Consider the following 27,269-nt stretch of genomic DNA (forward strand, 5'->3'; position numbering starts at 1 on the left):
CCAAAATTGGAATTGAAATAAAAAAATATCCTAATTATAGCCACAAAAACATAACAATTATAGTATTATCTTACTTAACAATTTTATTTTTAACCTAAAGTTATTAAGTAACTACACTTTTTGTTTAGGCAAATATAGTTGTGAATTTTGAATCCAAAAATAGATTTATAATTTTAAAATGATTCTATATTTCGTATGTTTAGCAATCGTATCCTTACTCGTTTGTTCCATACTTTTATTAACATATTATAATAAATAAATCATACATAATAGTTCAATGTCCATTAGGTATATATTAAATTTTAATTATTTAGGTTTGCGTTAAGAGTTCTCTGCCACAAAAAGACAGGTCTGAAAAAATCGGACAAAACCATAACAACCTTCTGAGGTGGTAGAGCCTAGCTGTGGTCGAGTTACTGCAGCTCAAACATGGGCTGGCTCGACCGGGGAAGTACCACCCTCTCACAAAAGATCGGCGTGAAGTAGTCTTTACTGGCTGCTTTCTTCCGATGAGTGAGAGAGCCGGTTGCCCTTTTCTTTTCCCCACCCTTTCCTGTTCTTTCCCTTTTCCCTCACATTCCACCCCCTCTTCCTCAATCAAGAGTGGCACATCCGCAAAACTATGTTGCGGTTGTCCATGGGCGACGGTACTACCTCCATCAGGTAAGCCGTCTGCTCGGTAGCCCCCTTTAGAATAAAATAAAACATACAAATTGACGCTACTGAAATCGAAAACATTGGAGATTTTACACTGAACTAAAATATTAATATATCGCCCGCAAAAAACATTGGTTAATGCTTGGGTACATACTTTTATATATCAATCATTAGGTAAACGTGGGTCAGCGTCGCATATACCTAAGCATATAAAATGTAATTATTTTAGGCAGTTTTGGAAAATAACATATTTATACAAATTATTCGACTTTAGTGCTTTGCATCCAGCCGAGGACAGCTTCCGAGCTATTTAATTGAGATATATTTTGAAAAATAACGTTATAAAAGAAATACATATATATAAGATAAAATTTAATAATGAAAACTATCGAAAGTATTTTTTGTATGACACCTGCCAGCATATATACATTTTGTTTGTTTTGTTTTTTGAGATGCCCCACAAACCTGGATAGTATTCAAAAATAACCAAGGATGTTTAGTGCCCTAAAATATTTCTTAATAATTTCTCCTCGGTCGAAAAACATTTGTACGTAAAAACACCTCGTCTTGCACTTCTTACTTTCAATTATTAAGGTAAACCAAAAATAAAAAATAAATCAAATATTACAAAAAGTATTTATTGAACTAAAAAATACTATGAGTACATTAAATGAGGCAGATTATATTTTTTTAAAACTAAATAACTTATCTCGGGCTAAAAATTAAAATTGTATATATATTATCATTGTTCGAAAATTTAAGGAAAAATCTTAATTTTTTTTTTGTACGTTACATACGTATAATTGCTTATATTTATAAAACATGGACAGCATGAAATAAAAATTGTAAAAAAAAAACACTACATCATTTAACAAATTCTTGGAATTTTTTGTCGGTAACTCATCAAGTTTGGGTTATAACCCAGACTAAGACCATTAATGTAAAAAACTTTTACAACACTATATAAAAATAGCCTACGCAGAAGTTACAAAAAAATTAATACTTATGATAATTTAATGTGGATACATAAATGTTTTCGAGTTATTTATAAAAAAAAAATCTCTTTCAAACATTTTTTTTTTCATCTTAACAATATTGTAAACTTAGTTGGATGCAGAAAAAAATATGTTTTTAATTTGCCAAACAAAGTATATATATTCAGTATTAATATTCTGTAGTCGACTAAATATGTGAATCTGACAGGCTATTGAGATTATGAATGATTAAAAAAAAAAAAATTAATGTTTTTTTTTTTTTCAAAAACAAATATGTACCAAGAAAATTCTTTCAATTTCTTAAAAACCCTTTCCTTTAGTTTAGTTAGGGTTTAAAATTAAACTGAATATTATTCTGATATATCTATGTTAGATTAGACTACATATATTAATTAATTACCACTAAAACATACCCATTATGAGATTGCTCTATAATATTCTATGTGGTGAACTTTAGCTGTCAACTTTGTTTTTGTTTTCGAACCTTAATATAGAAGTAAATTTAATTCACAAAAATAATATAATAAACTGTAACTGAATAATAAGTTTTGATCGAATGTCGGGTTCTAGATAAATTATTTTTTATTAATTAAAAAAAAATTCAATTCAAATTCCATGACAAAACCATCTCTCCTTTAATTCCTACTTTAAAAGTAGCAAAGATCCAAAAAACCTTATTTGATATGGATATCAATATCTCTCTGCAACTAAAACATTATCATTTTAAAATTAATACTTAAGACATAAGATAAAATACTGAAAATAGCATGAAATAAACATCCCCCATTACGTTATATATATTCTGCTTTACACAGAAATACTAATAAACTAATATTTGGTAGGTCGGTGTATGACTATTGCTTTCTTTGTCCGTTTGTTGTTTGTCATGTGTGTGTTTGAGATTAAAATAAAAAAAAAAAAATACTTTAACATAACATATAGAATATAGAAAAAATAAACAGATAATTATATTGAGTACATCTAAATATATATTATTTATTATCTGTCCGGTTTGACATATTTATTAGTGAGGGTGTCTATGGGCAACTTCAGTAACGAATCCTTCATGTTGCCGCAGTTTGAAGGCGGTGCCTCATTCAGATATTTATCCAAATTCGTCAACACTGTCATTCGATCCGAACCAATCTCATATTCATTGATAGCTCTGTATACAGCCTGGAAATATAAAGAGTATTTGGATGTTGAATGTTACATTAAAGTTATGAAAAATGTAAAATTTTTGAACACAATAATTAAAAAAAAATTATGTTAGGAATTAAAAGACGAACCTAATATCTTATGTTTAAAAGTGTGCTTAGATAAAAGACAAACTTCTTTTTTTTTTTCAGTACATTATCAGGATACCTCCTTTCTGACAGCTTATTATGTAACGCAATAATAAATTATTGAAAGAAATCAGTAATATGTTGCACATATTTTATCAAAATACCATGAAAGCAAATAACTTGTGACATAAAACTTAATAATTTTAACATGACCCCAAGTCAACAATATTTTTGTTTAAGGAGATCAATATTACTTAATATAATGTCTTGGTGAAAAATAAAAATGTAGTAAGCTTAAGTGATAAGCAGTAGGACACAAAAAAAATATATGAAAAAGAAATTTCTAAGACTTTGATAATTAATGACGAAGCAGAATGGTCCAAGTTCTTAGCTTGTCGATGTGGACAAAAACAAAAAAAAAAACCTGAAAGGCTGGCTGTTTGTTATTATGGAATACGCCACGACTCCCGTGCACCACGAGCACGCCATGGGACGCCGGCTCACAGGCATCTCCATACACACACTGGTCCGACCTGTAGTTGTAATTACAAGTCATCACGTATACAGCATTCTCGTGGTAGTGGAAAATTATGTTGATGATATCCTGAAATTAGTTCAAAATCTTTAATACATAACTAATACTGAAGGGATTACCAATGTATGTTATTGCAGTCTCATTGCTAGCAGCAAACTCTGACAAGAGATTGGAATATGCAAAAATTATTACAAGTGAAACCATTTTTATAAGTTTTACGGTGAAAGACAATATTTTAAGGTCAACCAAAATTGAAACTGACTGCCTTCTCCGGTAAGGCATGGAAGCTCTCATAGTGAATTTAAAAAATTTATAATCAATAAAACATACGAGACATTTATACATATACTTTTAAAATATTATCCTTGAAATAAAACTGACATATAAATTTACACATTTTCATAAAACGATATATTTGTGAACACACTAGTATATTTTTTTTTATTTAGTCTGTTCTTTGTGTAGTTCACTTTATAGAAACTGTGATCATGAGAAGACAGATTTAAACATACATATAAAATAAAATGTTTATATGTAATGTACAGTTTAGCTTCACACATTACCTGATCACCCCAAGGTATATACAATTTCCATTTCAGCATGATGGGGGTGACATAATCTACCCAACCAAAATCCCTCATCCTCGTCAGGTTCATGAGCATAACGCCTGAATTGAGTCCTGGAAAAATTAGAAACCATAAGATAACGAGATCTAAGACTTTCGCGAGTATTCGTTTAAATGAAAATAATATTATCAGATTACTAAGCGTATTTTATTATTTTAGAATTACATACTCCTTAGCGTTCGGTTACTTTACAGCAACTGTGGTCACGGAAAGACGGGCCGAAAATTTTATTTTCATTTAAAACATAAGATATCATAAAAATCTATAATTATACTATTAAGTGTAGCAATGTTGATAATTAATATTACTATTAAAATTGCAATCAAAAACATATACTGCGAAACTCATCAACATAAGCAAAGGCTTGTAGTGACAGTGGTCTTAAGACAACCTAATAATAGCACCTCCGTCCTGATAGGACATTTAACTATACAGAATTCTAATTTGATGACCTCCAGTATAGAACCTAATTGGTACAGCAACAGGAATAGAATATTCTGGAAACAAATCGATTAGAATAACAGGATAAAGATATTACCTACCATATTTTCCATAAAACGGATGTTTAGCGAACCGAGGATACCAGGATATATTGGGGTTGTCATCTTCAAGGGCCATGGCTGATATTTGGGTTCTGTTCATTTTGTAGAACACCTCCCAAAGCCGATCGGCTGGACCCAGGAAAAGTGTGTCCGTATCCACATACATCATGGAGTCTATATGAGTTATTAAGTTCTGGAAACCAAATACATTGGGTTTCATACTGTTGTGTATATGAATTGTGATAATCATTAATGCATTTGTAATATTATGCAACAAAAAAATAAGAGGAGCTGTATTGACTAAGGGGTGAGTTGGCGGCCAGCGAGGTGTGAAGTGGTGTGATGTATCGAAGAAGGGAGAGGTGTGGTGAGGAGAGATTATTTAAAGAGCCTTTTTGGATGTAATTATTCATTATTTTGTGAAATTGGAAATAAACAAATGATTTACCAAGAAGTCGTACTGTTATAATTATTTTATTTGAAAAGTCAGTTGTGTTTTGTAATTATTATAATAATTGAGATGAATATCGCAAAAAATTCAACCAACTTAGGAATACCTCAGATCAATCTAAAATTATATAATAAAAAAAAAATTAAATCTCTTGTCATAAATGTAATAGCTATAAATAACTGATAATGGGTCAAAAGGCATGTGAGTGCTAACAAGTATTGGTGTTTCTACAATAACATTTTAAATATAAAAGTATCATATATTTGTTGAAATATATATACAGATACAGATACAGAAATATATATACATAAATACACAGAGTTCAAAGATTTGAACAAAAATTTTACATAAGTAAGTCATGCATTATAATTTATATAAAATCTCAATGACTGTCTAAAGATGTTAATTAATGTCACTCACAGGTATAAATAATCTCTGGGCAGCACATTTGCTGAATAGATTCATCCAATCCTCCTCATGCGCTTTGGGAAATTTTATTTTCTGTAGTTCAAAGTCAAATTGATCCCTTAAGATAGCCTTCCATTTGGTCAGTGTCTCATTAAATTTGTGTTCCAATTTGTCATCAGAGAATATAACGAAATGTGTTGGTGTTTTCGTGAAAATTAAAACTGACTTAATAACATTTAAGGACTCATTGAATCTTGAGTCACAAACGACAAAAGATATCACTATTCTATCAATATTTGTCTTATTCTTGACAGCACTAGACCTTAAACAAAACACAGAAACTTTATTTACTTTCCTAAACTTATCGAGAAGTAACATAAAAATATTTACAACTTACTTTAGATCGTTATTTACATTCTTATGCTGTGTAGAGTTTAATTTGCTACCATTTGTAATATTACTTGAGGAATAAAAATAAAACAACGTAAACAATAAAAACAACAAAGTACAAAGTTTAAATAGGGAAAGTCGTCTCATATTGAGATCTTAAATTAAATAATAACAAGACATCACATATAACATTACTTTTAGTTTTACATGTTTCGTCCGTCTTTTAAGTTTAAACTTTATCTCATATACAGTTAACAAGACAGTTTGTAATTTACTAGAAAAAAATGTCGTTACAAATTGTCAAACATCAAACTTTCACAGATCTGTCATCTGACACCTGGTAAGAGGCTGCTGATGAATTAAAACTCTCAAAAATTATAATAGTAGGTATGTTTTATATAAAAAATTACGAAATAATGATATATATATGTAACAAATCAATATTATATATAAACGATTAAAGAAGATATCAGATTACGAAAAAATATAAACATTAGGAATTGAGATAGATTGTTTTTTAAATATAAAAGTATCAGTTCCAAGTCCTATTAAAATTATTAAATACACTTCGTAATTTTTTTTTTACTGTAGAATAAGCTTTTTACTTTTTTTTTGTTTTAAATTAGTGATAGTCTTGTTTTAAATTAGTGATAGTGTTTCAATTGAAATAAACTTAGACAACATATTTAGTTACTAATTGGAAAAAGATAAGAAAAGCCCGATTCTACTTTTTCGTATACCATCCATACAACTTTAAGATAAATTGATTGATTGATTGATTGATTGTAAATAATCATGTTTTTGTTCTTTTCACTTAAAAAAACTATTATGGGATAATAATTTTAAATACAAGAACAAAATAAATCTTTAATCTACCTTCGCCAGTAGAAATTAAGACGCGATTATTAGTAGAGTTCCTTTTTTTGAGTAACGTAATTATTAAGAATTCATTAAAATATCTTGTATTTATAGTACAGTGTACTTTTCACGTTTATTGATAGTTATGACTAATTTTTGTCCCATGAACTGTCAGTGTCACACATAATAAAATAAGTAAATCGCGATTGATGTCTTGGGAGCAAGGTCGGGAGTTACGTTGTCTGATTTGAATAATAATTTTCCCGGAAAGTGAATACCTAGTTATCGGAGGGTGTCAGCTGTTAATAAATAAACATGGTCGTTGGTGCGTTTCCTATTGCGAAACTATCAGTTTTACTTATAAAACAGATAAGTAAACCAATCGCTAATATTTGCAAAGAAAGAGCCAAAAATAATCCTTTTTTCAGAACCTATGTCTGTATGCCACCAGCTCAGTGTAAGTAGAACATTTAAGTTTCTAGTTTATATTTTACTATTCTTATGAACTTTTCTCTTAAACATATATTCTTTTCCAGTCTACAATTGGTGTGAAGTGAAAGCTAAAATGTGGATATTAAATTTAGGAAAACCAGTAAATATTCCCGTTCTGAGCCAAGAAATGGCTATAGAGCTAGGAGCAAACCTCCTTGGTGAAACCGTTATATTTGTTATTGGTGCTGGTTTACTGGTCATAGAATACAACAGGTAAAAAACATAATTAACTAAATCTATAATTTCTTAAATGAAAATTGTTATAACAAAATTGTTCTATATCAGGCAAAGCAAAAAGGAGGCTGCAAAAGAGGCTAAACGGGAGGAGGAATTAAAACACATAACTCGGACAATAACAGACCTGTACTTCACTGTTCAGCACCAACAGACCCAGCTAAGAGAAATGGAAAGAATGTTTCATGCGTTGGATCCGAAAACTCCAAGTTCTTCACCACCGTCTTCAAGTGGGCCCTCGGGACCAAAACCAAACCCAACACCTCCTACACCACCCCCAGTCATTACTGTTAGACCCCAAAATCTGAGCTGCTCTATGGACTACACCGACTCTACAACACCGTACCCAAACAACAGTGTGATTCTCCAGTCACTGAATTATATACAAATGGATGTTTTTAGTACATTCTTTAATCGATCAAGCAACTCAGAAAATATTCAAAGGGTGGACAGAACACAAGTGACTTCGAGACGTGAACCTGCGCTTCTGTCTGAAACATTACAAAACCTGGAAAATAACTTTAGAAGCCTATTTTGAAAAGGACATGTAAATATTCAGATCTAACAGATCGTATTGTAGTTACCTATTTATTTTTTAATTATTTAAGATGTTCTTTTTGATGAGATTTTAATTTTGTGAAAGGGAGTGTTATATGGCAAATTTTTTTTTTTTACATATTTTGTTGCGTTGCTTAGAAACATTTTGTAGATAATATATTCCAGGGGAAGTATGTAGTTTCTTCGAACAGCAATGCTTGTGCAATTATTATTATGTACCTACGTATATCTTACCAACAAATATATATAAAGAAGTGATGATTTTGAGTATTTCATACTTAATACACCATTTTAAACAATGTTAGTATAGTTGTAAGTGTAATGAAGTTCTGCGAATCAAATTAATATTAAATAAAACCTCGATAACATAATAGAATATTTATTGCTCGAGCCACTCATCCATATATTTACAATCTTGAGGTGTTATTAATCCTGTTGAATTGCATTTGTGTATGAGAGGGCATACTCCGCATGGTACCTGCACTAAACCTGGAGGAGGTAGGAGAGATTCTATAGCCCTGTAAACTCTGTTTCCATCGGGATAAACATTACTTTCAGCTTTCCCGTCGTAAACTAATGTGTTCAGAATAGTTATAACGTCTTCAACTTCTAGTTTAACCTAAATACAGAATGTAGATCAATACAAATGTAGATGACAAAACTTGATAATACAAACTGTAACTTCAGTATCAACAATTTTAAAATATTTACTCACTTTACTTATACCTAAGTCAGTAATGTATTTCTGAACCTCGGCAGCTGTGGCATATGACTGTGTACGGCCAACTATGGGACCTCTCGGATTATTTTTTATTTTATCAGCTCTTTGTTGAAGGAATCTCAAGCACTGACGATTCAGAATGTCAACAAATTCAGATTCAAAATCCTGGTCCTGATACCATGCACCACCAGATACAGATCTGTCGGGCTCTAAATTAAATAGCATATAAACTTTTTTCTTGGATGCCTAAAATTATTTAAAATATATTTAAAAAAATATATCAGCTGATTGAAGTGATGTATATAATTTTATACCTACATTAACACATTTGACGGCTTTAATAACTTTCTTGCCTTCCAAACTTTTTAAAACTTTTGTTAATTGTGTATTAGCCAGATTTGATCTGATTCTTATATCTCTTATCCATATTCCCTTATTACCAGCTTCCTCTATTAAATTATATACAACTTTTTCTTCATTATCAGCCCCTTTTATTGCTTGTTTGGAGTTTTGATTTTTCAATCTGAAATTGTAGAATGCTATGTAAAAAGCTACTATAACTATGGTCGAGAGTGTCTTTGTAACCTAACTTGATTTTAACTCTATGAATACTGTTATTTATACCTATATAGTAAAGAGCCTCCTTGATTATATAGATCGAAAACCCCTTGCTGAAGTAATTTGTTAATTGCAGCTACGAGTTCAGCAGAAGTTAATTCAGGCACTGCAGCTGCCATATCTTTGTCAGATATTCCCTTTGGATTTTTTCTAGCAACATTCAATATTTTTTCAGAAACTTCATCACTCTTATTGTCACTCATTTTTAAATGTTAACCTATTTCACACGTTTTCACTGTTCTCAGCTTAGAGCCTTTTAAATACAAAACTAAATTAATTAGATTTCTAATTTTGCAACATAAGAAGATTCGTAAAGTATGCCTTTTCCCTATTTAATACTAATTTCATACATTTTCTCAATTCACAATGTTTTATATTTCGTGTCATTAAATGAATGAAACAAGAAACAGCTGATGCCGGTTAACTGACATTGACATAAAACTAGTGTCATGTTAAAAAATATATGAGCTTGCTTTGTTAAACACAGTAAGATCTCTTTTTAATCATCTAAAAATTTGGCTAGTACACATTCAAATAAAAAAATAATTAATTAATGCTCTTGTAATCTTTGGCTTCAACATCTGGAATTTCGTAGTTGATATGTTTAATTTTCCTATAGGATGTCAACTGTTTTCGTATAATTAAAAGAAGCAAATTACTTATAACAAAACGTTATACGTTCAAGGAGAGTTTTGCTTTCAATGAAATGGGTATCCGAGATTAAACAGAGTTGTTGTTAATATTCTAATAGTATAATTTTTATTGTAGTCGCAGGAGTATCATATCTGTTCACTGACATTTTTTATTGACTATTACTGTCAAGTGTCAGAATTCAGTACTTCGACGTTCGTGAAAACAAATAACGATAAAATCACCACTTTGAGCTTAATACACCTCTATTTCACTATATATGACTTTTCACAATGTCCTCTCAGGAAATAAAGCCTATGCCTTTAAAACTTTATAATTCAATAGCGAAAGACTTTAATAAATTAGGTTCGTTCAGTAGAAACGCTGAAAATGATTTGCGGAAAAAATATAAAGAGTGAGTACTTGTCGAAAAATAAAATTAACGAAAAGTAATCAATTTTCTATATAAAGTATTCATTTAGTTAATACATTTTTTTTACGATGTAAGCTTTCTTTTGGTTTTTAAATTTAATGCTTTATTATAATATATTTTTCCGGTTTTGTAGTTTGCCGAATGAAACATTGGGTAGTATAATATCCCTATTGGTCCAACGTGCTATGAAGCAGAGTTACAGAAAGTCTCCTGTAATATCTAGCAAATACTATGAACTATATGAGGAAATGATGAAGGACAATAAAAAGGGTGATGTCATACTCAGGTTAGTTACAAGTGGTTTTCATGGAGATCTAGTCCATATAACTGGATGGCTATAAGATGGGTAGCACAAACGGTATAAAAAGGATACAAAATTCTTGTGATGTTCAATAACATAGGATGAATATTTTAGTCCTTACATTATTTGTGTTTTGAGTTAAAGCCTGCCAATAAAAAGTATCTCTGTTTATGTTATAAAATTATAGAAAAAAAATATTATCAAAAATTTTTTCCAGACTAGCTGACAGTCAAGGTATTAGTCCGGCTCTGTTTGTTAGATCGTTGCTGCAAAATGCTTACACTGATTCTGTTGCTGTAAAAAAATATATTAAAGATACAACACTGATTGAAAATAAGGATCTAGCGTATCAAGTGTTCATGGTATGTTTTATAATTTAGTATTTATGGGATAATTTTTGATGTATTCAATTTTAAAGATTCTGATGTCATCCATAGTGTACCATGTTATATTTTGTGTGAATTTGATCATTGTTCCTTTGTAAGGCTGTAATGTCATATAAAAATCAAGTCTACGTTTTCAGGGTATCATGCATGACAATAGGTACGGGCCACATTTAGATATAATGAGGCAGTAAGTATGTTTTTAGAGGAATTCTAGTCTTTAAAATCCAATATTTTTTTTTAATTCTGATTTTTTATTAAGGTCCATTGGTTTGGAATATGAATTGCGACTAGAGAGAGAGCTAAGGCTGATGAATATATCATTTTCCGATGAGAGTGTACTCAGGTTACGAGGTTACGATAAAACACCCGACTTCAAATTAGATGTTCCGATTGCTGTTGATGGCTTCATTGTCAATTGGATAGAAAGTAAAGCTCTCTTTGCCGATGACGAGAACCACCTGGGCTATTTGAAAGAACAGCTGATGTGCTATTGGAATAGATTTGGCCCTGGCATGGTTATATATTGGTTTGGTTATTTAGAAACTCTAGATTGTACCCCAGAAGTAAATAACATGTTTATCCTGCGAACTAAGTTTCCCGACAAACAAAGCATTACTCAATACAAAGTTGATCTGTAAGGAATTAATAGAATTATTTTAAAATGTCATTCTTGTTGTTTCATTTAATAATATTATTCCTATTAAATCTTTTGTATTTTATAATAATGTAATAAGAGTTTGTTTTATTTTTTTAAATTTTCTTAAATTTCTAAAATAAATAAAGACTATTAGCAAGAAGAAGAACATAGGCAGATCATGGTTAAAAGCAACAAAACAACACATTTATTGACGATCTGCGTTCGTAACTAAATAATCATTAAAACTGTAATTATTTCACATAATACGTACCGATAAAACTTTGAACATATATATATAATTTTTTATAAACCCAGTAGGCTTTAATACATTTATCTTTTATCCAAAAGGTAATTTGAAATAAACCGCTCCGCGCTTTATTTTACTTTGGGTGTAAAATAAACATTATATTTTATTCTGCTCTATATTTATCCCATGATGAGATTATCAGAGCTTTCTTTTTGTTGTTAATATTAGCGCAATAAGTTCCTTCATTAAAATTATTGCCATTTCTGTTCACAAGCTATAAATCAGAAAACAGATTCGTTTTCGTCATAAAAATGTGGGTTTTTTACTAATGTCACATATTGAACACAATCTAATCCTTTAAACAGGTCAAGGAATTAAGAATATATATAGTGAATCTTGAAAATTCTCCCAAGTTTTATTAAATTATTAAATTTTGTTTCGGAATCAAACAAAGTGATGCTTGCAATAGAAATCAATTCCTAACAGAAGCCGTATTCATATTGTTTGTAATCTAGAATATTTTCAAATATTCTAGAATCTAGATTAATGATAATTGTCATTTATTATTGTCTTTTTTCAAAATGTTTCCAATAAGCGTTTGTATAGTTAATGTTATTTGAGTAGAACAAACTGAAATTTTGTTCAATGTAATGTCACGGTTCTCGTTAATGGATTTATATTGTTTGGTTCAATTGTGAAAATTATCTTGTATTTGTACTATCCTATGTAAAACAAAGTTAAAGTTTTACAAATTTATTAAGAATTGCAGTGCGTTACTTTTAAGATCACTTGACTAGTAAATTATTTAGATTTTATAAAAACGAATAATATTTTTATTATTACAAGGCCAGAACAAAAGAGTGAGTATTATTTTTAAATATTATTTGATGGAAATAACCTTGAAAATGTTACTGTTTCATAAATCAATAACATGTAAAGCTAGCGAGCTAGAAATCCCGGAACCTTGAGCGTAATAAAAAAATATAGTGACTTAATACCGCTGTCATACTCATCAAATCACTCATGTTGGTAAATAATATTTGGAACTTATAGAATCATTTTTTTCGATTATTTAAGTTTGTATTATGTTTATGTTATATAATTAGAGATCCAAAATAAACATCAATAATGGCTGACGAAACGGCAAACATAAGTGCTAAAACTTGGACTCGAAATATAGAAGGCATTAGCAAGGTAACATACTTTATTCAATTAAAAACAAAAAATATAAACTCTCACAAAGTACAGACCTAAGAGTTATCAATTTAGATTGGATACTCGGACGGCGTAGTTGATGGGCAAGCTGCTTCTTTTCAATCGTCATTCGACATAGGTTACTCACAGGCTTTCAGTTTTGGATTTGAGTTAGGAAAGAAAAAGGCATTGTAAGTGTTACGATTATTCTATTTAAATTACAATATCGACTGCGAATGTATGACTCAATTTTCTTCATTATACTCTTTACAGGCAACAGCACAAAGAGGAAGAACCACAGCCAAATGAATTCAGAGATCCAAGAAATATAAATTGCCAAATATGTTTGAGCAGAACTACGACAGATAATGTTGTCAATCTATTCAATAAACAAAAAGAAAGTAACGACATACATCTTAATAAGAAATAAAGTTAATTACAAATTACGAAATGTATAAAGCAGTCACATGGCAAATACTTTTGCATTTTTTTTTTTTTATCTAAAAGTAAACTGAAGCTCAAACCTACAAATTACTTATTACTGTAATGTATGTAACGAGTTACTGTTTAGACATATAAAAAAAAAAAAAAATGCTGCTTTGTAATTTTTAATACATACAAAAACAATTCTCAGTTACTAAAATATTTCATAAAATGCTAGTAACAACCGAATGTAATATGTGAAAAGAAATTTATGTGGTCAAATTACGTCCTGGGTTTCTTCTCCGGCGGGGGCTTCATGTTTTCTTGTTTAATCTCCGTTTTTATTTCCATGTGGCCTTGCATTCCATTAGTCATGTCCGAGCTCATAGGATCTATGGGTTCTTGTTTAATTGTGATGTTATTTAGAGAACCATCTTGGGGTTTTTCCGAACCTTTGTCGTTCGTGTTTTCCGTTTTTACGGTAACACCATTCTGAAAACAAAAATCATGTCAACATTTCTTCTCGTTCCATATATATGTCGTTTTTAATCATATTTCAAACTTAACTTCTTTAATCAAACAAATTGAAGACTATTTGGATTAGTTTATACTATAATTTTAGCTCATATATTTAACTGTTGTACTTTAGACTTCCAATCTTTTCCAAGTACTATTAAGTAATTATTCCGTCAAACCAATATAGATCTTACCTGATTAGCAGCCGTCTGGGTTACTGGTAAAGGAAACTGTCTCACAAGCTCCGCTAACAACATGTCCACCCTCTGTCTTTGGAACAGAGTGGAGGGTTCCTCTTTAGGGGTGCTGGATACTTCCTTTGGAGCTGATTGACCAACATTGAATGGGCCTAAACAAATTTTGCAAGTTTTTAGAAACTAATATTTTTATGGCGACACAATTTTACCAGAATAATGAGGTAAATTGAGTATACCCTTGCCTGTTTTATTTTTATGATCCCACCAATAGCCTTTACTTGGATGATATTTGGAATAAGTCATTGTCTCCTCGAATGAACATTGTAAATGATGGACTGCTGATAACTGCAAACATGCCCACAGCAAAGCCCATGTTTAAGAACAATAGAACTAACATGAAGGTATTTAAAATAATTTTTAAAGGAAATGTATTTACTTACAATTCTTGAATTTAACACACTGGCGAGGTCAGGGGCCTGATATACTATTCCAGCTATAATATAATAATCTGCAAGAGGGATTGTTTGCATCGGACTCTGTCTGTGCTGCTTCCTGATAACATATAAAATTGGCTCTTGCACATGCAGTAGTATATATTCTAGACCTGTCATATTTCTGAAAAAAAAAAAATAACAAGATATTAGACATAAACCCTCATCATAGTTAAATATAATCAAAGTATTTTAACCCAGAAATAATTTAAATAAAAACATATATCGCAAATGTATTTAAATACTTTCATAACAAAGGATTCTTAAACACGAGATCTGAGAATATAGTTTAGCTTACTGCAGTTGATCCATGCTAAGACGTTGCATCTTTACTACTTCGTTGTTACACGTGCGGTCAAAGAAGGGATTTGATCTTTCAGAAAAATAATCCATAATATTAGATGGATTGAGCGACGGTATCCAAGCGGAGTCATGCCAAGATAAACCGAGTGGATTTTCAGAAGCTATAGGAAGGTGGCCGATCCTACCAGGCATCATCTTGCTTATAATACTAATTTATCAACTATTTATAAATAATTATTTTGATGATGAAGTTTTAATTGAATAAACAAGAAAAGTTTGTCAACTATAAACACTAAACACTCAGTGGTTACTACTACTAGTGACTAGTGAGTACTTAATAGTTACGGATTTATGACTGACAGATGACAACTATCAACTTTTGAGAATTTTTAATAAATGTCCGCTTTTTAATAATACAGAATAATTATTAAAATAAAAATGTTTTATTTTATGGCATTTCTGAGAATGTTTAACAATTGAACAGCATCAAATAAAAAATATATATAATCAGAAGACAAAGCATTTCATGACACAAACAACATTTCAAGCAAATATTAACACAAGATAAATAAAAATACTAGTCCAGTGACGAAGAAAAATATTGTTCATCAAAAGAAATTGCAATAACTAAGTTTACAACCAATGATTCTAAAATTCAATGACAAGTTATGTGTACTGAAGATCTTCAACTGTTCTACAATGACGAAAATAATTCTAAAGTTTACTAAACCTTTTATAATATATTATATAAGTTGGACATGATAACTTTCTAAGACTCCTTAAACCTATTATTTAGTATCTTGTGATACCTACTAAATAAATATTTAACCAGAGTCGGGGTATAAAAATATGTGGTATACGTATTGTGGTATACGTATCTTATTTGTGATTGAAGTGTTTTAGATTTTAGATACACATGTTACTTGTAGTATGTAACAATTTAAGCGCCAACTTCAATGCATATATATATATGTTTATTTTTTTCAAAACGCAATCTATATTAGCGTTATTAATGTTGCAACTCTTGAAACGACTCTCTAAATCTAGAGCTGTGACAACTTAGCTGCCGCCTGTCATTGTGCAAGAGTTTGACTGTTGACAATTGACATTACTACTTAATCGTCTTAATTATACTGCAAACACCGAAATATTGAATTATATGGTGTATACAAATTAACAACAACATGTTTTCGCATGTTATATTATTAGTTGAAAATATATTTTGTGACATTATAAGTGCTAATGATTTATATTTAAAGTACTAATATTATGTTGTGACCAAAAATGTTTAACGGAACAAGCAGCGCTATTACGGCAACTTCCTTGCTTAAAACTTCCACAGGCAGTGTTAGTCAAGGTACGGAGACTATGAAGGTCGAAAACGTTTCTAAACCTGCCACATCGAAAGATAATACGCGTGACAGTTCAGAGGATCTCCTTGATCTCAAGGGAAAAGTAGAATCACGTTTACTATCAATGTGGAACAATGTTAAATTCGGATGGACCGTTAAGATTAAAACAAATTTTTCCAAAGAGTCTCCTGTCTGGTTACTAGGTCGGTGTTACCATCGCAAATTGAGTCCTACGGGGTCTTTGGAATCTTCAACCGAAATTGGCACAGAAGCCACAGCTCATGAACAGATGGAACAAATATATGGCGAAGGTATTGAAGGGTTTAAGTCGGACTTTATTAGTAAAATTTGGATGACATATCGAAGAGAGTTTCCCACTATGTCAGGATCCTCTTTCACAACAGATTGTGGTTGGGGTTGCATGCTTCGTAGTGGACAAATGATGTTAGCTCAAGCTCTTGTATGCCATTTCCTTGGTCGCTCGTGGAGGTGGTCGGAAAAACCAATACAAAATGGTAGAGAATTCCAAGAAGACTGCCTCCATCGCATGATTATTAAATGGTTTGGTGATAAATCATCTGTTAATAGCCCTCTTTCAATTCATCAGATGGTAACTTTAGGTGAAGCATTGGGAAAAAAGCCAGGTGACTGGTATGGTCCTGCGTCGGTAGCTCACTGTCTCAAATCAGTCATGGTTGAGGCTTCGAAAGAAAACTATGAATTTGATAAATTAGAAGTTTATGTTGCTCAAGATTCAACCATTTATATTCAGGATGTGTACACACACTGTAGATTGCCTAATGGTTGTTGGAAATCACTCATACTTCTGGTACCTGTAAAATTGGGTACTGAAAGGTTGAACCCTATTTATGGTCCCTGCTTAACATCGCTGTTGACGCTAGATTTCTGCATCGGAATTATTGGTGGCCGTCCCAAACATTCCCTTTATTTTGTGGGATATCAAGACGACAGACTTATACATTTGGATCCTCATTACTGCCAGGAAATGGTCGATGTGTGGCAGCCGAATTTTTCTTTACAAACATTTCATTGTCGTTCTCCAAGGAAGATGCCTATCAGTAAAATGGATCCATCTTGCTGCATAGGTTTCTATCTTCAAACGCATCACGACTTTGAATCCTTTGTGAATGTTATAAATACGTTCCTAACTCCACAAGGCGTTTCTTCCAGTAATGAGTACCCAATGTTCACGCTTCATAGTGGATCTCGCAGCACAGTTATGAACCCACCTAACATTCGTTACTCGATATATGAATCGGAACACAATTGGGCGGCTCCAAATTTACAAGACAGTGACACTGACATGGAATCAGAAGAATTTGTTTTACTTTAATATATTTAAATAATCTGCTTAATTGTATACGCTAACAAAGCTTGTATGAACCGGAATACCACCTAACATTCACAACTTCATAGCTTCTTTTAAATAATACTTTGTATATTTTTATTTAGACTATAGCATAAAAAATTCAATTCAGATCAAGGTAATAAAAATCAAATAACATAGTTGTTACATCACTAATGACCGTTTTATTGATTGTCACAAAGTTTAATAGGCATATAAGTGGAGATATAATGGGATGAATTAAATTAATTGTGATAAATCATACCAAAACGTACAGAGGTTTACAATATTTAAGGCAAACAGAGGTTTATATTAGTGGAAGACTGTAGTTGACAGCAACATGTTAAATAACTAACTGGAATAGCATCCGTAAAAAGGACTAAGCGACAACGTCAATGACAAACATTTAACCAGTTGCCGTCGACACATCTGCTTGGTCAGGGTACAATGTTTAATTTATTGTATATTATTTTCGGTTATGTCAAATCAAAAACACTCAGGATAATTTGATTTGCATTCCTTAGAAGTTGAAAAAACTCTCCATACATATTATAAGTTACAACGCATTCACAGAAAAACCTGTTATTTATTTTATTATTTTTTTGTATAGAAAGACTTGTAAAAATTTGCATTTTGTACTTACTAGTATATTAGAAATAGTTTCATTTAATTATAAATATATTGTCAACCCATTTCTATACAGCTCTAACATGATTAACAAACCTTTGTTCTCAGACGATCGCCAGTAATATATATTATTATGTATCTAGTCAGATAAATAACACAGAATACATTCTGTTATAAAATAATTTTATGGACTGATATGTGGATAGAAAATTAAAATTATAAGTTATTATATATTATTTATGCACTAAGCGGATATATCATTTCGTTTTATAAGATACATCTATAATGTTGAATATCCAATAAACCAGGTTGATTGGCATTTGATTTCGTTTTATTGACACAGAAAATAATAAAAAAAGCGTTTGCGTTATAAAATTTTGTCTAATTCTTATCTTTCACTGGCGGAGGGTGTCGAATAAAGTAGTGCAGAGCGTTATATGCAAGATGTGGACCGATGTTATGCAGCGGATGGGTCCTGTTCAGTTCATTGTGAGGCGATCCCACGGTGTAAGGATTGGTAGCACCGGTTCCATGCTGGGCGATTGACAAACCACTAAGGGTATAGCAAGTATGATATATATCACGAGACCTGTAAAAATGATATTTTATACATGACATATGACTATTTTTGTGTGAAACACTATTCATGTTTGTATAATATGAATTTTATTGAACTACTTACTTTCCTGGCTTGTCTATAAGTCCTCCCTCGGAAGCTTGACAGCAAACTAAGATATATTCTTGTAAGGCACCCTGATTGAATAGTACTGTTTCTATCATTTCCTTGTTATCTATAATAACATATTCGAAATAATATGTGAGTAATTATAAAAATAATGTAATGGTAGGTATTAAGTGAAATTTAAGATATGAAATCTATGTACAACTTACCTTGGGATAGTATTGCACTTATGATAGGAAAAATAGCACCTTGCCAGAAGGAGTAGCAGGCATCAACAAGTTTATTGGTCCTACCCTGGAAACCACCCTCCAAGCTCGTCTGTTTGTTTGCACACCACCTCAGAAGTGCATCTACATCACAGAGCTGAGTTCGATTTAATAAAGCCAATGAAGCAATACCACAGTATGCATATCCCCCATGCGCCTCCATCCCCGGATACCCGGCGAATCCTCCTTCATAACTCTGACAACTAACAATCCATTCTGCCGTCTTATCAAATAACATGTCAGTATAAATATTGGTTACTTTGGCGACGCTAATGGCGCAGTATGCACCTCTAATATCCTGTTCTCCACCTCTGTGAAGTGCAAATGAACCATCAACCTCTCTGACCGACCATATAAAATTTTGCAAGGCACTCCGGTCAATTGAATTATATGCTTCATCTGTACCGATTATACTAAGAGCATTTACTGCTGCATAAGTAGCCCCGAGGTGTGAGAATTGACCTGGCCCACCTCCATATCCACCATCCTTGTTTTGGCATTTAGCCAAAAAATTTACTACTTTTGATAAGGTTGATGCGTCTGGCAGGTCTTTTAAGCACCAAAGACCATGCAATATCCAATATATAAGCCATGGTCGGCTAGCATCTAAACAGGAATAGGACTGTGGTAATTGCATCAAGACATTTTTAAGATAATTTGCATGAGAATTTTTCTTAAGTTTTGGGAGATCAGGATCAACAGATGCCTTTTCCTCAAACTGCTTATAGATCCTCAGGATTACATTTTCAACATGTACCTAAAAGTATATTTAAATCTTGTAAAATATATTTTTTAGTATACATTTATAATGAAAACTGAAAATTTACCTGTTCCGATGATGTGTTTGTCACAATATCTTCGTCATCGTAAGCAGCTTTGGAAACATCGTCGAAACATCTTATATAGTTCTCCATACCGTAATTAAGAATTACACGAGAAATAATTGCAACAGCTATATAACCTTCGTGTCCTAATATAAACGTCCAGGGTTGGTTGTGACAGTGCCAACTTCGATCGGGATTACACTAATAAATGCATTTAACTCATGAGTGCACATTTCAATAATTATATTTGAGTTAATCAAGCATTGTGTGATGATATTGAAGGAATAATTTGTTTATTAACACAAAATAACTAATTATACAGAAATTACATATCAAAGAAATAGTTAAAATAAAATTACAATTTTTTTAAGATAAGTTATTTGTAAATAACTACATACATATATTTTTTACAAATTTTTTGTAAAACCTAGAACTAGCATTGCAAGGTTTTATTTTGAAATTTGACTGAACCACAGAATAAATAAGACATCAATCACTTGATATTATACAGTGTATACTGTAAAAATATATATTTATGGCAACCCATTTAATACACCTAACAAAATGAATACATTTAAATTAAATTAATTAATTATGATCTTATATAAAAAGTACACAAATTTTTAAAAACACGCCTTAGATCATAAGAACAACTGCAGTTTTCCCTAAACGAAAAAAAGAAGAATATATAGAAATATATTCTTCTTCGCTAAAGAAATATTATATAATATACACAATCGTTTAAGAAAAAATATTTACTTACAGTAAATTACATTTTCATTTATAGACTGGGGTAGAAGCCTTTAAAAATAATAAAAGAGAAGAAATAATAATAGTAGAAAAATTATAAAACCTATTATAAAAATTATAAAAATGAAAGCAAAAATAATTTTACGGGCGATCTGAGGTTGGAAAGGGAAGGGGATGAGGGTGAGTTTTTAAGGATAAAAACAGTTTACCTCAATTACCGGCAAAACTAAATGTCCGTACTAATTCACATAACGATATCTATGATTTTCGGAGTATTCATTTAAATAAACCTAAGATTTTCTGATATACTAAGCAATTTTTTTTAATTTAAAACCTACACTCACAAAGTTTCGGTTACTTTGAAGAAACCGTGATCTGGCAGACGAGTTGAAAAAAAATTATTTAGTTTGCCAGAATAAACCCTTAGATAAACCGTTTTTTACGCTCAAAAACTCGTCCACTTCCCAACCTCAAAACTCCCGTAAAATTACTTTTGCTTTTACTTTCATTTTTATAATATTCTCCTCCTTTTCCAATGAGTTTATCGACCCTGGTCTATTACAACCCTAAAGTATCAAGTAAACCTTTAGAAGCGTTGTCCGCAATAATTGTTGTTCTTGCTACATATAGATAATCCGGCATCGAGTGGACTGTACTTGAAATATTATTTCTATAATCCTATAGGCAGTAGAATAAACAATATTTATGAAGGAGGGGGGAATAAACACATCGAATAGTTCCAAAATCGTAAAATTTATTAAAAGCATATACTTGAATTTTTTTTTTAATATTACCTATCACTATTGTATCATGTCAATGTCATCTGGTCAATGTCAATTTGATGTTCACTGTCAAAAGCACATGTGAAGTAAATGTTTTAAGTTTATTATGTATCCATATTTAAATATTTTTTCATTACATTACAATAAATGATATAATATTATAGTCAATTTTATAAATTTCAATAAACCCGCAGGCTAGTTCTCTATGAGAAATGGGTAAGGGTAAAAAATTTTTAGGGAAAAGGCGAAAAGGGTCTTTTAAAGCGGTAAACAAAAATAAGAAGAAGAATAAAGAACATGAGGTCATCAATAAGAAAGCAATTTTTAATCGGTATAAAGATAAACAAAAGGTTGAAGAAGAATTTGCGAAAAAGAAACAAATGGAGGCAAGGTTTAAACAGCAACAAACTACTTACTCTGAGAGTGAGAGTGAGGAAGAGGATGTTTACGGGCAGTTAATATCATGTTTCAATGGTAAAAAGAAATCTACCATCGAAAGTGAAGACGATGTGTCAAGTAGCGAAGAGCCAATTAATGGAAATTCAGATGAAGAAGTGACCAATGCTGAAAACAAACATTCAGATAAGTCAGACTACGGCAGTGATAATGAATCTGGCAGTGATGGAGGCAGTAGTGACAACAATGAAATGGTAATATGTAGTTATTTTAATATGAATTACAGAGGGTGGCAACCAGAGGTGCCAGGAAAACTAGGAAACTTGCTTAAAAATTACATAATAAAACTTATAACCTATACCTAAGACTACATGATTGCCCCGATGTTAGGATAGCAATGTCATTCCATAGCTTGTGTGGTACCAGGAATCTTCTGGTTCACACGGCTTGGTGTTCGTTCCACGGAGTCAGCAATGTCACTCATAATATGATATTTTGTACATACAACAATATTGCCCCGGCGATGTTCATCTAATTTTTTAATATGTTGCGCATATGTAACATATGAAATGATAAAAAAAATATTATTGATTTATTAGTGTCCATTGATTAGTAACAAGTCCCAAATGTGATAAATACATCTTAGAGTATTCATATAAATAAAATGATGATTTTCGGATGAAATTTTCATCTTGTCTGCCCATGGTTACGTTTGCTGCTAAGGAACTGAAAGGTCTGGATTATGCAGTTGTAAAATAATTAAAAATGTATAGCGATATCCGGAATTCTTCGTTTTATATAAATGTCCCAAATGTCGTAAACTTCTTAGAGCCTTGTGTATGATTTTCAGGTAGTTGATGAGGTGGAAATGGATAACGAATTGGAAACATCAGACGATCCGTTCATAAAACACATACAATATGATTTAGACGACGGAATGCTAGTGTCACTGTCAAATAACCCAGTGAATGAGAAACAAATAACAAAATCGTGGCCGGTTCTAGGGAACTTATCTATCAGCATACCCCAGCCTGTAGAGACTTTAAAGAAGCAGAAACCAAAATTTTCCATATTGGAGGAAAAAACATTTGCACCAATCGCGACCGTACCACACATACCAAGTAACGTTGACTTCAAACAAATGCACATAAAGTCACAGATACATGGAAATATTGTGTCGGCGAACAAAAAGAACTTAATCAAACGTGATCTAGAACTGACGAATGTCTTCACTCCGTTGCAAAAAGAACTGTTTGGTATCATGAACAATTACCAAGATCTGTATTACCCTGAGAGATCGTTCACGAATGCCGATGAAATAAGATTCGCATACTGCTTACATGTAGTGAATCACATGCTCAAAACAAGAACGAAGATTCTGCATCACAATGCAAAGATATCCAAGAAATCTGAAGTGACAGATGATTTTAGAGATCAGGGGTTGGTGCGGCCCAAGGTGAAACATCTTATTATTTATTTACACTATGTCATTAAGAAATATATACTAACTGCATTGATTTCTAGGTATTAATCATTGCACCATTCAAATCATCAGCGTATAAGATAGTTAACACCGTTATTGACATCTTGGTGCCCAAAGAGGCCGGCCAAGTAGTGAACAAGAATAGGTTCGAAGAAGACTTCACCGGTGGGGAAATAATTATGCCCAGCAAGAACCCCAAGCCAGAGGACTATGAGCTATTGTTCAGTGGGAACAGCGATGACACTTTTAGACTAGGAATTACTGTCACTAAGAAAACGCTTAAGGTATTTTTATCTCTCTCTTTTAGTTATATCTGTCTCTCTCTCTTTTGGTTATAACTGGCTCTCTCTTTTAGTCATCTCTGTCTCTCTCTTTTAGTCATCTCTGTCTCTCTCTTTTAGTTATCTCTGTCTCTTTCTTTTAGTTATTGCCGTTTCCTTATAGATGTCGCCAACGCCATGTCTGAATATTATACTGAACTATGTAAAAAGGGGTTTTGTTAATGAACAAGGTCGCAACTAGCGACTAAGCGCTGTGATGTAATATTTAATTAAAAATAATATTATAACCCATTTGTAATTATCAGTATGTTAAAAAAAATTTGGATAACAAGGCCGGCATTTTTATTTCACTGGATTTGCAACAAAAAATAATTTACACGTATGTGTGGTTGTCAAATTAAAAAAAATCTGATTCAAACCTCCCCACCACGATTTTATCTCGTAAAATTAAAAAACATAGTTTTTCATACAAACACTGGCTAACTTATGAAGCTTGTTTATTCACTATATTAATGTTTTACTTATTGGCCATTTACTATGGAAACCTGTGATTTCGTTTAATGGCTGGACATCAATAGCAATCACTTTAAATCTGCATGATCTGCGAACATAAACATAAATAACGCTTTTCCAGTTATACACAGACTTCTATTCATCGGACATTCTGATAGCGTCACCGCTCGGGCTCCGCATGATAGTTGGGGCGGAGGGCGAGGAGGACAGAGACTATGACTTCCTGGCTTCGATAGAAATACTCGTGATGGACCAAGCTGACGTTTTCCTGATGCAGAACTGGGATCACCTGTTACACGTCCTGGACCACCTGCACCTGCAGCCGAGGAAAACTCATGACACAGATTTTTCAAGAGTCCGTCTTTGGGCAGTCAACGGCTGGTCTAAATATTACAGGTTAGTGTTCTGTAATACTAATTGGAGTCTTGTATTGTATTTTCTTGCTTAAATGGTACAAACACTCACACATGTGTATATAAATACTCATATATACTAGCTTTTGCCCGCGACGCCGTCCGCGTAGACATCTCAGTTGTTCTCTGCCACTACGGCCACTGAACCTGAACTGCTCTTCACGGTTCCAGTCTTGTAGTTTTGGGATCAGGGTCGTTATAACGGTAGCATATGTCTTCCTCCAAGGTTACATATAAGATATTTCGCTAAACCAAAATTCATCAAAATCGGTTCAGCGGTTTAGGCGTTAAAACGTCACAGACAGACAGAGTTACTTTCACATTTATAATATTATTAGAGATACTATTCCAAGATATTAATTAAAATTAAGTTATTTGATGATTTCAATGTCAATTTTGTTCATAATAACACACTAGAGCTTAATATAAGGTATATTACGTCGGTAAAACTCTTTGGCAAATAATTGATTATTAGGTACCATTCTATGCGTCTTGTACTCGTGATAACTTCTAAACGAAGTGTCCGATTCGAACGAAACGAAAAGTATTTTACTTCTAAATAAACGCCCTCGATAAGATAATGCTTAATCTGGACGAGGAATGACATTACGATACACGTTTACGTTGTTTCCCACTTCAGAAGATTTGGTAAATTTTTTTAGCACAAAAACGGATATTGTGACTAAACTATGATGCTCGGATACACACTCTCGCGGACTTTTTTCTAGATCCTAATGGGACCTACAAACCTGTGGTACATATTTTGTTGTATTTTCCCTAGTTATTGCGGCGCAAACGTGTATAGGTTCTCGTTTTCAAATCGTATGAGTTATTTAAGGAATCGTGTTTCCTAACTAATGTATTCTGGTTTATAGTGTGCTTTAAACCTCGCTGACATGGTGTTTGTTGTATATAAGTCACGGTTATTTTTCAGACAGAACTTGATATTTTCATCGGTGTCATTGCCGGAGATAAAATCTGTTGTGAACAAAAAATGCCAGAACTACGCTGGGAAGGTGCTGGTGGTGAATCCCCCAGAAGTTGGCAGTATACAACAGGTCTTGGTCCAGGTGCCGCAATTATTTCACAGGTATAAAAGTGATTGAATATTATGATCTTCTTCGTTTCAGTTTTTTTTGTTTTCAAAATGCAAAAGCATTGTAACAAAAATAAAATAAAAAATATATGAATTTTTCTAATTATAAAAAGAAAAAACAACAACAAAAAAATTAAATTCTCTCAGAAATAGTCATAAAAACTATCTTTTAAAAATAGAACTTAATAAATAAAATATTAATGAGGTAAAATTGCCGCAGCCTACTCAATACGGGCAGTAGTGTTGCTATATAAAACAATGTAGCCATTTAACAATTTATCGTATTTCAAATGAGTTGGGGTTGTTTGTTTATATTATGGCCTTCATCCGTGCAAAGACGTGCACAGTATATTCTGCCAGCGTCATTGGGTTGAGGTTGTACATCGTTGTTATTTTTCAGGTTCAATGCCGCAAGCCCCTTAGCGTCAGTCGAGTCTAGGTTTGAATACTTCGTCAAAGAAATCCTGCCGAAACAACGTGACCCTCTGATGAGTCACACTCTCATATACGTACCAAGTTATTTTGATTTTGTTAGAATAAGAAATTACTTTAAGAAGGAAGACATCGGTTTTGTACAGATATGTGAATATTCGAAGGTAAGTCTGGCAACATTTTTTTTATTGTTCTCAAATCGATTAACATAAATAATGTTACGCCTGTAATTAGTACGCCTTTATACAAGAAAATTTTTGTTTTTGCTGATGATTTGTGATTTTTCTCAGTTATTGTTATAAAAAAAAATATGCTTTATTTTATCTTAACTGCCTCTGTAACTTATTGGTTTAATAAATTTACAGGATGGGAAAATAGCACGCGCTAGAGATATGTTTTTCCATACAGAAGCACATTTTTTATTATATTCAGAGAGAATACACTTCTTTAGGAGACTACGTATTAAAGGAATAAGACATATAATTTTCTATCAACCACCGACTTATCCGCATTTCTATTCAGAAATGTGTAATCTTATGCAGGTAAGAATGTAACATATTGTATCCTTACGGTTACTATCAATAATAAAAATCTCTCTATTTAATGTTAAAAATGTTAAAAAAAAACATATTTTAATTCGTCTGAATATGTTAAGATTAATTGATAATTATCTATATTTATATTTTGACAGGAGAGTAATCAGAATAAATATGGCGGCAGTGATTGTAACATGACAGTGACAGTTTTATATTGTAAGTACGATTTGCCGCGTGCCGCGTCGATATTGGGTACGCGACGGATAGCCAAGATGGCCGCTTCAGATAAATCTGTGCATATGTATGTTACTGGCGATTAAATATATAACACAATATGATTT

The 27,269-nt window shown here is 32.0% G+C and overlaps 9 protein-coding genes across 13 annotated transcripts; 5 read left to right on the forward strand and 4 right to left on the reverse strand.

The window, feature by feature from the left end:
* Positions 1-1,277: 1,277 nt before the first annotated feature.
* Positions 1,278-6,182, reverse strand: LOC116772895 (glucoside xylosyltransferase 1). Its single transcript, XM_032665198.2, has 6 exons — positions 5,898-6,182; positions 5,513-5,822; positions 4,642-4,834; positions 4,037-4,152; positions 3,363-3,542; positions 1,278-2,828 (listed from the first exon to the last, which is right to left on the reverse strand). The coding sequence occupies exons 1-6, from the start codon at positions 6,035-6,037 to the stop codon at positions 2,652-2,654; spliced, it is 1,116 nt and encodes a 371-aa protein (XP_032521089.2). The 5' UTR covers positions 6,038-6,182; the 3' UTR covers positions 1,278-2,651.
* Positions 6,183-6,928: 746 nt separating this feature from the next.
* On the forward strand, positions 6,929-8,408 carry LOC116773237 (optic atrophy 3 protein homolog). The gene is made up of 3 exons (XM_061528485.1): positions 6,929-7,205; positions 7,285-7,453; positions 7,526-8,408. The coding sequence occupies exons 1-3, from the start codon at positions 7,064-7,066 to the stop codon at positions 8,010-8,012; spliced, it is 798 nt and encodes a 265-aa protein (XP_061384469.1). The 5' UTR covers positions 6,929-7,063; the 3' UTR covers positions 8,013-8,408.
* Positions 8,396-9,771, reverse strand: LOC116773124 (DNA-directed RNA polymerase III subunit RPC6). The gene is made up of 4 exons (XM_032665520.2): positions 9,378-9,771; positions 9,072-9,276; positions 8,748-8,999; positions 8,396-8,651 (listed from the first exon to the last, which is right to left on the reverse strand). The coding sequence occupies exons 1-4, from the start codon at positions 9,572-9,574 to the stop codon at positions 8,412-8,414; spliced, it is 894 nt and encodes a 297-aa protein (XP_032521411.1). The 5' UTR covers positions 9,575-9,771; the 3' UTR covers positions 8,396-8,411.
* Positions 9,772-10,199: 428 nt separating this feature from the next.
* On the forward strand, positions 10,200-11,788 carry LOC116773286 (CDAN1-interacting nuclease 1). Its single transcript, XM_032665709.2, has 5 exons — positions 10,200-10,416; positions 10,568-10,720; positions 10,953-11,097; positions 11,259-11,308; positions 11,381-11,788. The coding sequence occupies exons 1-5, from the start codon at positions 10,295-10,297 to the stop codon at positions 11,757-11,759; spliced, it is 849 nt and encodes a 282-aa protein (XP_032521600.1). The 5' UTR covers positions 10,200-10,294; the 3' UTR covers positions 11,760-11,788.
* A 1,174-nt stretch (positions 11,789-12,962) lies between these two features.
* Positions 12,963-13,676, forward strand: LOC116773097 (uncharacterized). 3 transcript variants are annotated; one of them, XR_009753715.1, is made up of 4 exons: positions 12,963-13,030; positions 13,112-13,199; positions 13,275-13,390; positions 13,473-13,676. XR_009753715.1 is itself a non-coding variant. In XM_032665481.2 (3 exons), exons 1-3 carry the CDS (start codon positions 13,134-13,136, stop codon positions 13,627-13,629), a joined length of 339 nt encoding a protein of 112 aa, XP_032521372.2. In that variant the 5' UTR covers positions 13,041-13,133; the 3' UTR covers positions 13,630-13,676. The 3 variants fall into 3 exon arrangements, 1 of the variants encoding a protein (XP_032521372.2); XR_009753716.1 differs by having other exon boundaries at positions 12,999-13,034; XM_032665481.2 differs by lacking the exon at positions 12,963-13,030 and having other exon boundaries at positions 13,041-13,199.
* A 118-nt stretch (positions 13,677-13,794) lies between these two features.
* On the reverse strand, positions 13,795-15,474 carry LOC116773096 (mediator of RNA polymerase II transcription subunit 6). 2 transcript variants are annotated; one of them, XM_032665479.2, is made up of 5 exons: positions 15,125-15,474; positions 14,776-14,950; positions 14,572-14,680; positions 14,333-14,487; positions 13,795-14,114 (listed from the first exon to the last, which is right to left on the reverse strand). In XM_032665479.2, exons 1-5 carry the CDS (start codon positions 15,322-15,324, stop codon positions 13,905-13,907), a joined length of 849 nt encoding a protein of 282 aa, XP_032521370.1. In that variant the 5' UTR covers positions 15,325-15,474; the 3' UTR covers positions 13,795-13,904. The 2 variants fall into 2 exon arrangements, with proteins under 2 accessions (XP_032521370.1, XP_032521371.1); XM_032665480.2 differs by having other exon boundaries at positions 14,578-14,680; positions 15,125-15,472.
* Positions 15,475-16,227: 753 nt separating this feature from the next.
* Positions 16,228-18,206, forward strand: LOC116772918 (cysteine protease ATG4D). Its single transcript, XM_032665228.2, has one exon. The coding sequence runs from the start codon at positions 16,414-16,416 to the stop codon at positions 17,833-17,835; it is 1,422 nt and encodes a 473-aa protein (XP_032521119.2). The 5' UTR covers positions 16,228-16,413; the 3' UTR covers positions 17,836-18,206.
* LOC116772919 (protein farnesyltransferase subunit beta) lies at positions 18,010-20,749 on the reverse strand. Of its 2 annotated transcripts, XM_061528380.1 has the most exons (5): positions 20,645-20,749; positions 20,250-20,447; positions 19,366-20,179; positions 19,157-19,265; positions 18,010-19,063 (listed from the first exon to the last, which is right to left on the reverse strand). In XM_061528380.1, the coding sequence occupies exons 2-5, from the start codon at positions 20,334-20,336 to the stop codon at positions 18,856-18,858; spliced, it is 1,218 nt and encodes a 405-aa protein (XP_061384364.1). In that variant the 5' UTR covers positions 20,337-20,447; positions 20,645-20,749; the 3' UTR covers positions 18,010-18,855. The 2 variants fall into 2 exon arrangements, with proteins under 2 accessions (XP_061384364.1, XP_032521120.1); XM_032665229.2 differs by lacking the exon at positions 20,645-20,749 and having other exon boundaries at positions 20,250-20,629.
* A 1,087-nt stretch (positions 20,750-21,836) lies between these two features.
* Positions 21,837-27,266, forward strand: LOC116773048 (U3 small nucleolar RNA-associated protein 25 homolog). Its single transcript, XM_032665420.2, has 8 exons — positions 21,837-22,428; positions 23,025-23,630; positions 23,699-23,941; positions 24,573-24,847; positions 25,799-25,954; positions 26,361-26,556; positions 26,758-26,934; positions 27,084-27,266. The coding sequence occupies exons 1-8, from the start codon at positions 21,991-21,993 to the stop codon at positions 27,246-27,248; spliced, it is 2,256 nt and encodes a 751-aa protein (XP_032521311.2). The 5' UTR covers positions 21,837-21,990; the 3' UTR covers positions 27,249-27,266.
* The last annotated feature ends 3 nt before the right edge of the window (positions 27,267-27,269 follow it).

Source organism: Danaus plexippus (assembly GCF_018135715.1).
Source record: "Danaus plexippus chromosome 18 unlocalized genomic scaffold, MEX_DaPlex mxdp_20, whole genome shotgun sequence".
NCBI classification, from domain to species: domain Eukaryota; kingdom Metazoa; phylum Arthropoda; class Insecta; order Lepidoptera; family Nymphalidae; genus Danaus; species Danaus plexippus.

What these genes read in the sequence shown, in the direction of transcription:
- LOC116772895 (XM_032665198.2), bottom strand. Translation starts at nt 6,037, where the DNA reads ATGAGACGACTTTCCCTATTTAAACTTTGTACTTTGTTGTTTTTATTG. An exon ending in ATATACCTTGGGGTGATCAG is followed by an intron (nt 3,543 to 4,036) that starts GTAATGTGTGAA and finishes AACTAATTTCAG; the next exon opens with GATATCATCAACATAATTTT. An exon ending in ACAAACAGCCAGCCTTTCAG is followed by an intron (nt 2,829 to 3,362) that starts GTTTTTTTTTTT and finishes TTATATTTCCAG; the next exon opens with GCTGTATACAGAGCTATCAA.
- LOC116773237 (XM_061528485.1), top strand. Translation starts at nt 7,064, where the DNA reads ATGGTCGTTGGTGCGTTTCCTATTGCGAAACTATCAGTTTTACTTATA. An exon ending in CTGTATGCCACCAGCTCAGT is followed by an intron (nt 7,206 to 7,284) that starts GTAAGTAGAACA and finishes ATTCTTTTCCAG; the next exon opens with TCTACAATTGGTGTGAAGTG. An exon ending in CTGGTCATAGAATACAACAG is followed by an intron (nt 7,454 to 7,525) that starts GTAAAAAACATA and finishes GTTCTATATCAG; the next exon opens with GCAAAGCAAAAAGGAGGCTG.
- LOC116773124 (XM_032665520.2), bottom strand. Translation starts at nt 9,574, where the DNA reads ATGAGTGACAATAAGAGTGATGAAGTTTCTGAAAAAATATTGAATGTT. An exon ending in AAGCCGTCAAATGTGTTAAT is followed by an intron (nt 9,000 to 9,071) that starts GTAGGTATAAAA and finishes AAATAATTTTAG; the next exon opens with GCATCCAAGAAAAAAGTTTA. An exon ending in CTGACTTAGGTATAAGTAAA is followed by an intron (nt 8,652 to 8,747) that starts GTGAGTAAATAT and finishes TTCTGTATTTAG; the next exon opens with GTTAAACTAGAAGTTGAAGA.
- LOC116773286 (XM_032665709.2), top strand. Translation starts at nt 10,295, where the DNA reads ATGTCCTCTCAGGAAATAAAGCCTATGCCTTTAAAACTTTATAATTCA. An exon ending in TTGCGGAAAAAATATAAAGA is followed by an intron (nt 10,417 to 10,567) that starts GTGAGTACTTGT and finishes CCGGTTTTGTAG; the next exon opens with TTTGCCGAATGAAACATTGG. An exon ending in AAGGGTGATGTCATACTCAG is followed by an intron (nt 10,721 to 10,952) that starts GTTAGTTACAAG and finishes AATTTTTTCCAG; the next exon opens with ACTAGCTGACAGTCAAGGTA.
- LOC116773097 (XM_032665481.2), top strand. Translation starts at nt 13,134, where the DNA reads ATGGCTGACGAAACGGCAAACATAAGTGCTAAAACTTGGACTCGAAAT. An exon ending in ATATAGAAGGCATTAGCAAG is followed by an intron (nt 13,200 to 13,274) that starts GTAACATACTTT and finishes TTATCAATTTAG; the next exon opens with ATTGGATACTCGGACGGCGT. An exon ending in TTAGGAAAGAAAAAGGCATT is followed by an intron (nt 13,391 to 13,472) that starts GTAAGTGTTACG and finishes TACTCTTTACAG; the next exon opens with GCAACAGCACAAAGAGGAAG.
- LOC116773096 (XM_032665479.2), bottom strand. Translation starts at nt 15,324, where the DNA reads ATGATGCCTGGTAGGATCGGCCACCTTCCTATAGCTTCTGAAAATCCA. An exon ending in GTGTGTTAAATTCAAGAATT is followed by an intron (nt 14,681 to 14,775) that starts GTAAGTAAATAC and finishes GCATGTTTGCAG; the next exon opens with TTATCAGCAGTCCATCATTT. An exon ending in CCCAGACGGCTGCTAATCAG is followed by an intron (nt 14,115 to 14,332) that starts GTAAGATCTATA and finishes TTTTGTTTTCAG; the next exon opens with AATGGTGTTACCGTAAAAAC.
- LOC116772918 (XM_032665228.2), top strand. Translation starts at nt 16,414, where the DNA reads ATGTTTAACGGAACAAGCAGCGCTATTACGGCAACTTCCTTGCTTAAA.
- LOC116772919 (XM_061528380.1), bottom strand. Translation starts at nt 20,336, where the DNA reads ATGGAGAACTATATAAGATGTTTCGACGATGTTTCCAAAGCTGCTTAC. An exon ending in CAAACACATCATCGGAACAG is followed by an intron (nt 20,180 to 20,249) that starts GTAAATTTTCAG and finishes ATATACTTTTAG; the next exon opens with GTACATGTTGAAAATGTAAT. An exon ending in AAGTGCAATACTATCCCAAG is followed by an intron (nt 19,266 to 19,365) that starts GTAAGTTGTACA and finishes ATGTTATTATAG; the next exon opens with ATAACAAGGAAATGATAGAA.
- LOC116773048 (XM_032665420.2), top strand. Translation starts at nt 21,991, where the DNA reads ATGGGTAAGGGTAAAAAATTTTTAGGGAAAAGGCGAAAAGGGTCTTTT. An exon ending in GTAGTGACAACAATGAAATG is followed by an intron (nt 22,429 to 23,024) that starts GTAATATGTAGT and finishes TATGATTTTCAG; the next exon opens with GTAGTTGATGAGGTGGAAAT. An exon ending in AGGGGTTGGTGCGGCCCAAG is followed by an intron (nt 23,631 to 23,698) that starts GTGAAACATCTT and finishes ATTGATTTCTAG; the next exon opens with GTATTAATCATTGCACCATT.